This window comes from Myotis nattereri (assembly GCF_964212035.1).
Source record: "Myotis nattereri genome assembly, chromosome: 12".
Taxonomy (NCBI): domain Eukaryota; kingdom Metazoa; phylum Chordata; class Mammalia; order Chiroptera; family Vespertilionidae; genus Myotis; species Myotis nattereri.
In genome coordinates, this window is record NC_138087.1 from 52133840 (window position 1) to 52141326 (window position 7487).

Sequence of the window (7487 nt, forward strand, 5' to 3'; positions counted from 1 at the left end):
GGCATTTTGTAAGGCTCCTTTCCTGCCTTCCCGTCAGGAGTCTTCTTCCCTCCCAAGCCTTTCTCAAAACCGACAGGAAGGAGTTATTGACAGAAGAATTTCATTTAACAGAAGGAAGAGGAAAGGCTGAAAGATGACGCTACTTTTACCTCCCCATTCTGGGTTACGGATTGTCTTCCTCAACGTGCTTTTCCTGAGATTTCGTTTAAGAAATTTCCTTTGTAAATGACATTTACTTCAGTGATTTTCACTTTAACCTGTATTTAGTGTCAGGATTTAAATGAATCTGTGAAAACGTGTTAAATAAAGAAAATATATTAAATAGTAACGTACATAATTAAGAAACACTGTACGCTTTCCTTTTTTATTACATAAACAAACTCATTGTTGAAAATATCTTTTTTTAAAATATATTTCTTTATTGATTTCAGAGAGGAAGGGAGAGGAAGAGAGAGATAGAAACATCAATGATGAGAGAGAATCATTGATCAGCTGCCTCCTGCACGCCCCCCACTGGGGATCGAGCCACAACCCAGGCATGTGCCCTTGGCCAGAATAGAACCTGGGACCCTTCAGTCAGCAGGCTGATGCTCTATCCACTGAGTTAAACTGGTGAGGGCTGAAAATGGCTTTTTAAAAATATACATCCTTGCCCTTGCCGGTTTGCCCTCAAACTGAAGGGTCCCAGGTTGGATTCCGGTCAAGAGCATGTACCTCAGTTGTAGGCTTGATCCCCAGTCCTCACCCAGGGCACATATGGGAGGCAACCAATTGCTGTGTCTCTCTCACATCAATGTTTCTCTCTCTGTCTCTCCCCCTCCCTTCCACTCTCTAAAAATCAATGGAAAAATATCCCCAGGAGAGGATTAACAACAACAAATATATATATATATTTTCTCAAAAATATATCATTACCTCATGTTCCTTTCCACATCACCTTTTTCTATGCATGTTTTAAATTCATTTGATAAAAATGGAGTCAAGTACCTTTTCCCGCCTTCACTGGGCCTGTAGTGTCTTGCCCACCACAGTCCAGGCCCAGGGAAGCAGATTCTAGAAACATTCCTAAATCCCTTCACCTGTGCAGAACCCTCGGCGTGAGAAGAAGAGACCCAGAGATATGTGGGAGCCATCTTCAGAGATGGGGAGGGTGATTGTGTGGGTCGCAGAGTGGCTTGTGTTCTGTGGCCCGAGTTGGTTGTGAGCATCGCTTGGCAAACTACAGCCAGTGGGCCGGAGCCTGCTGCCTGTGTATGCATAGTCCTTGAGGAAAAACAATTTTTAAATGGCTGAATAAAAAAATACGCCAAGGAGAATATGGAGCGGAGTCGAGTAGTTGCAACAGAGACAGTATGGCCCACAGATCTTCTTGTAGAAAAGGCATTGCAGGGGCTTAAAAAGTGGGATCTGCTACTGCCTTACAGGCGCTAGTGAGCCTGCCTGTCCATCTGATCCCAGTGTTCTCCTCTGTACAATGGGTTAATGATAGCACCCATTTCAGAGGGGTTGCTGTGGGAATAAAGGGTGATGACGCAGGGAAAGCCCTCAGCCCAGTGCTCGGCACCTGCAGTAATATTATGAGTGTTAGTGAGGGGAAGAGGCAGAAGCTAAGGGGAGCTGAAGAGGTGGGGACAGCCTGCTACTCTTTCTAAAAGCTTGGATGAGAAAGGAAGGGAGAGGGAAGGCATTAGGAGATGGAGACAGGGCACAGAGGAGAGGCAGGTGTTCCTGGGATGAGGGTGTGAGAAGAGACAGAAGGGCCAGGAGAGAGGAAGAGGGGGAAAGAGAATCGAAGGGGGATGCACATGGGAGGACTGAGGACCTTCCTTAATCACCTGCTGAGTGTCACGGGCTCTAGAAGGAAGCTGAGCAAAGGAAGGGGAACATGAGGCCCATTCGTGTCCGGCTCCAATTCCCCTCGGAAGACTTCAGTGCCTGCAGAGGGGGTGCTGATGGGCCGTGAAGGGTGGTTTGACTCTGCCCAGGGACCTCGTGACATTGGCTCGCTTATTTCTGAAATGACATCATCTATTGATGACTCCTGCTTAGCCCAATCATAATGGCCTTTTCCAGTTAATGTTTTGATTTTCCGGTCTTACTAATGGACCGGCCAAGCTGCCAACATTTCTAAAGAGGCCAGTTCACTTTTTTGCTTAAAGCCAGAACACCAAATAGATCAATTATTTGGCTGCTGGGAGACATTACCAGTTTAAAGCCACAGGCCTGTTTCTACGGCACAACAGGAATCAGATAGCCTGATTCAGGGGCCATGTCCTCTCTTTGTTTTGTTTGTAAAATCCACCTTTGGTAAATCATGACAGGACCTGACTCTCTTTGCTCTTAATGATAATGAATGAAAGAGCTCCTTGGAGTCAACCTTGGTCATGTCTGGGAGGTTTTCATTGACGTTAGGAGGTGCTAAATTCATGTTTGATCTAAAAAACTAAACAAACGCAAGCATTTCTTTTATTTCCTCTTTTCTTACATCCTCTTGATTTTTCCTCAGAGAAAAACAGATTTGTGTTGGGTTCGGTTGCGCGTGGCGCACGGGGTGGGAGCGGAGCCCAGGCCGGGAACAGGCGCTGCCGCCAGCAACCATGGGGAACGTGTTGGCCGCTAGCTCGCCGCCCGCGGGGCCACCGCCGCCGCCCGCGCCCGCCCTCGTGGGTCTGCCGCCTCCACCCTCTCCTCCGGGCTTCACGCTGCCGCCGCTTGGGGGCGGCCTGGGTGCTGGGGCCGGCGCGGGTCGAGGTTCAGAACGGACCCCCGGGACTGCAGGGACCGCGGACGATGGGGCCTGCGGCTGCCTCCCCAACCCGGGCACGTTCGAGGAGTGCCACCGGAAGTGCAAGGAGCTGTTTCCTATTCAGATGGAAGGTGTCAAGCTCACAGTCAACAAAGGGCTGAGTAACCATTTCCAGGTGAACCACACAGTAGCCCTCAGCACAATCGGGGAGTCCAACTACCATTTCGGGGTCACGTACGTGGGGACAAAGCAGCTGAGTCCCACGGAGGCATTCCCCGTGTTGGTGGGTGACATGGACAATAGTGGCAGCCTCAATGCTCAGGTCATTCACCAGTTGGGCCCCGGCCTCAGGTCCAAGATGGCCATCCAGACCCAGCAGTCAAAGTTCGTGAACTGGCAGGTGGATGGGGAGTACCGGGGTTCTGACTTCACAGCAGCCGTCACCCTTGGGAACCCAGACGTCCTGGTGGGTTCAGGAATCCTCGTGGCCCACTACCTCCAGAGCATCACGCCGTGTCTGGCACTGGGCGGAGAGCTGGTCTACCACCGGCGGCCTGGGGAGGAGGGCACTGTCATGTCTCTAGCTGGGAAATACACATTGAACAACTGGTTGGCGACAGTAACGTTAGGCCAGGCGGGCATGCACGCGACATACTACCACAAAGCCAGCGACCAGCTGCAGGTAGGCGTGGAGTTTGAGGCCAGCACAAGGATGCAAGACACGAGCGTCTCCTTCGGGTACCAGCTGGACTTGCCCAAGGCCAACCTCCTCTTCAAAGGCTCCGTGGACAGCAACTGGATCGTGGGCGCCACGCTGGAGAAGAAGCTCCCGCCCCTGCCCCTGACGCTGGCCCTCGGGGCCTTCCTGAATCACCGGAAGAACAAGTTCCAGTGTGGCTTTGGCCTCACCATCGGCTGAGCCCCTCCTGGCTCCTGCCTCCCACTCCCTCCCTCCTTGAGATTCCCCCTGCTCCTCCCCCGACAGGGGAGACCTACGCGCCCCTCTCTCTCCCTTCCCTCCCTCCTTGGGGGTCAGGGGGGCAGCGGAAAGGAGGGGGCCATCACCCCAGCAGCTGAGGGGGGAATTCTAGAACCACGGGCGCTTCAGGATTCGGAGCACCGGGGGCTGTGTGCCCAGTGGACCTGGGGCCCAGAAGGGGTTCTGGAATCGAGGGGCACGCCAGATTCTGAGCACCAGGGGCAGAGGCTGCCAGACAACCTCAGGGAGGTGTTGGGGCATCGCCACCACCCCCCCAAAGATCTTGGGGCCCCGCCCCAAGGGGGCAGCAAGAAGAGGAGCTTCCCCATCCCAGGTCTGCCCTCCACCCACTTTCCCATCCACTCCTCGGTATAAATCATGTTTATAAGTTATGGAAGAACTGGGACATTTTACAGAAAAAAACAAAAAATATACATGAAAAAAACACGAAAAAAAAAAAAAACAGATTTGTGAAAGGGCTGGGCATTACTGTGCATGAGGAGAAACGTGAGGGAGGGAGGGGGAAGCAAGCCTGGTCCCTGTGTCCTGTCTCAGCTCTCCTTCTCAAGGTCCTTAGCCCGAGCCTCTTGTCACCCTGGAACCCCTAGGGTGGTGACCCCAGGGCATTCCGGGGGATAATTCTGGTGGATGATGAGCTGTGGCCACTGGGTGTTCACTCTCTGTGCCTGTGGGAACCGGGAAAGCAGAAATGCCTCTTGGTCTCACTCAGCCTACTTCATGGACTCATCTCTCCTGCCCGTTCTTAAATGTTGGTGCCCCTCTCAATCCTATTCTCTTTTCACTCCAGACCCTCCTAGAATCCCATTCACCCTATGGCTCCAAGCTCCCCTATAAACTAATAACTCCCAAGTTCATGTTTCCAGGCAGGACTTCTCTCCGGTGACTCCTGCCAATTGGACAAAGCCAATAAAACGTCCCAAGGGCGCTTCACCACCAACAGGCCCAGGCTCGGGCTCATCATCACCCAGTCCTCCTCTGGTGTCCCCCCTCTTGGTCAACAGTAACGCCATTCACCCAGACGCCCAGCCAGAAACCACCTTTCCCTTTGCCACCCCATTCCTTTGGTCAAAATCCTGCCAATTCTACCTTCCTCAATATCTCTCCTATTCATTTCCATACCCCCATCACCACTCCAATCCATTACTTTGCCATCTCTCTCCCGAATCATTGTCAGAGACTCTGTAAAGTTTTTCCACCTCAAGTCTTTTCTTCTGTGCTGCTGTAAAAAGATCTTCGTGAAATGTAGCTATGACTGTGTTGTTCCCTTCCCTTTGGGGGCTCCCCATTTCCTACTAGGTCCCTTAGCAATGAACACCAGGATCATCTAAGACCTGGCCCCAAACCACTTCTCCAAATTCATCTCTTGGCACTGCCATAAATTCTTTTTTTTTTTTTAATATATTTTATTGATTTTTTACAGAGAGGAAGGGAGAGAGATAGAAAGTTAGAAACATCGATGAGAGAGGAACATCGATCAGCTGCCTCCTGCACATCTCCCACTGGGGATGCGCCCGAAACCCAGGTACATGCCCTTGACCGGAATCGAACCTGGGACCCTTCCGTCCGCAAGCTGACGCTCTATCCACCGAGCCAAACCGGTTTCGGCCATAAATTCTTTTCATGGTGCAAGCACACCCCTTCATACCTCGCTGCCTTTGTCTCTGCTGCTCCTTCTACCTGGAAAGCTGGTCTCTCCCTTCTGAACATGGTGAACTTGTAATTAGCCTTTAAAGCCAAGCTCCTATTGCCTCATCTGTGCTCCCACGGCCCCCTGAATGGACCTCAGAGAATCCGCATACTGTGCTCTAAGTGGAATCACCACCTACATCCTTATCTTTGACTAGACCAGTGGTTCTCAACACGTGGGTCGCGACCCCTTTGGGGGGTCGAACGACCCTTTCACAGGGGTCGCCTACGACCATCAGAAAACACATATATAATTATATATTGTTTTTGTGATTAATCACTGTGCTTTAAATATGTTCAATTTGTAACAATGAAAATACATCCTGAATATCAGATATTTACATTACGATTCATAACAGTAGCAAAATTACAATTATGAAGTAGCAACGAAAATAATTTTATGGTTGGGGGTCACCACAACATGAGGAACTGTATTAAAGGGTCATGGCATTAGGAAGGTTGAGAACCACTGAACTAGACTAATAATTCCTTGAGGATAGAGTTTATGGCTCATTTATTTCTGTTTAGAGCTCTTTATGGTTTTTGTTCTTTCCTTTTTTTCCCCCTTCCCTCCAATCCTTACCAGAGGATATGTTTAGAGAGAGAGAAAGAGAAACAGCGATATTAGAGAGAAACACTGATCTGTTGCTTCCCATATGCATCCCAAACAGGGATTGAACCCACAACCTAGGCATGTGCCTTGACCAGGAATTAAACCCACCAGGTTAATCAAAATTAACCTTTTGATGTATGGGACAATGCTCCAACCAACTGAGCCACCCAGCCAGCGTGCATTTTATACTTTAATAAATGACTGACCACGAATGAATGAATGAATGAATGAATGAATGAATGAAAGAGTAAGCATAGGAAAGCCCTGTGATAACTATGACAGTCACACAACATCAACCAGCTTCTACACGTGTTCTCCCATCCCACCAAACCCTCAAGCCCATGAGGGCAGAAACCACACCTATTCTGGTCCCTCGCTGACTCTGCAGCCCCTGTCAACCTCATCACAATAAGTAGAACAAGTCCACTGTCTCATTTGAAACTTGGTAATGCTGTAAGGAGGACGGACGGGTCTTATTACTCCATTTTTGTAGATAGGACAGTGAACCCCAGTAAGAATTGCTCCAGGTCATCCAGTTGGGTGTGTATTCCAGAAGAAACAAACTGTTCTCCAGGGTTTGGTAAACTTGAGAAATGAGAGCCCTGGTGTTCCATACCAGTGCTTCTCTAGTGCTTGAGTCACTCAGAATCTCATTAAAAATGCAGATTCTGGCCGAACCGGTTTGGCTCGGTGGATAGAGCGTCGGCCTGTGGACTGGGGAGTCCCAGGTTCGATTCCGGTCAAGGGCATGTATTTGAGTTGCGGGCACATCCCCAGTGGGGGATGTGCAGGAGGCAGCTGATTGATGTTTCTCTCTCATCGATGTTTCTAACTTTCTATCTCTCTCCCTTCCTCTCTGTGGAAAATCAATAAAATATTTTTTAAAAAAAAAATGCAGATTCTGGCTCAGTAGGCCTGGGAGGGACCTGAGATTCTGAATTTCTAATAAACTCCTTGTTTCTAACGAGCTCTCATAAGCTTATTCAGTAATAAGCTTAACAATTCCTAATAAGCTCTAATAAACACCTAATAATGTGATGCTCACCCTGCATACACATTCATACTTTGAGCACCAAAATGAGCGCCAGTTATCCCAACGTTTTCCCTTGGCTGTTGCATTTAGATAGTGTTCTTATTGAAGTCTATAAATGAATTCCGCTAAGCCCTGACTCAAAATCAAAGTCTCTTTCTGTTCTTTGTTTGTTTTAAATGTAGCACATGCAGCACTCAGAGCATGATGGGGCACATGGGGAGGTGCACAGAACAGGTGCAGCCCATGCCCCCGCCCCCAGCTGTGGTCAGACATGTGATGGAACGCTAGGATGGGGCACGCGATTGGTGGGCAGGGCATGCAGTGGGGCACGTGCCAATTCATCTTGCCTCCCTTTGTTCAGTGAGTACACTGGTGGGATAAATTCTTAGAAGTGGAATTGCTGAGTCAG

General features: G+C 49.5%; 1 protein-coding gene across 1 annotated transcript; it reads left to right on the forward strand.

Annotated features, from left to right (window-relative positions):
• The first annotated feature begins 2553 nt into the window (after positions 1-2553).
• Positions 2554-4188, forward strand: LOC308528032 (mitochondrial import receptor subunit TOM40 homolog). Its single transcript, XM_081103500.1, has one exon. It carries the CDS (start codon positions 2598-2600, stop codon positions 3663-3665), a length of 1068 nt encoding a protein of 355 aa, XP_080959626.1. The 5' UTR covers positions 2554-2597; the 3' UTR covers positions 3666-4188.
• Positions 4189-7487: the final 3299 nt, after the last annotated feature.

What these genes read in the sequence shown, in the direction of transcription:
- LOC308528032 (XM_081103500.1), top strand. Translation starts at nt 2,598, where the DNA reads ATGGGGAACGTGTTGGCCGCTAGCTCGCCGCCCGCGGGGCCACCGCCG.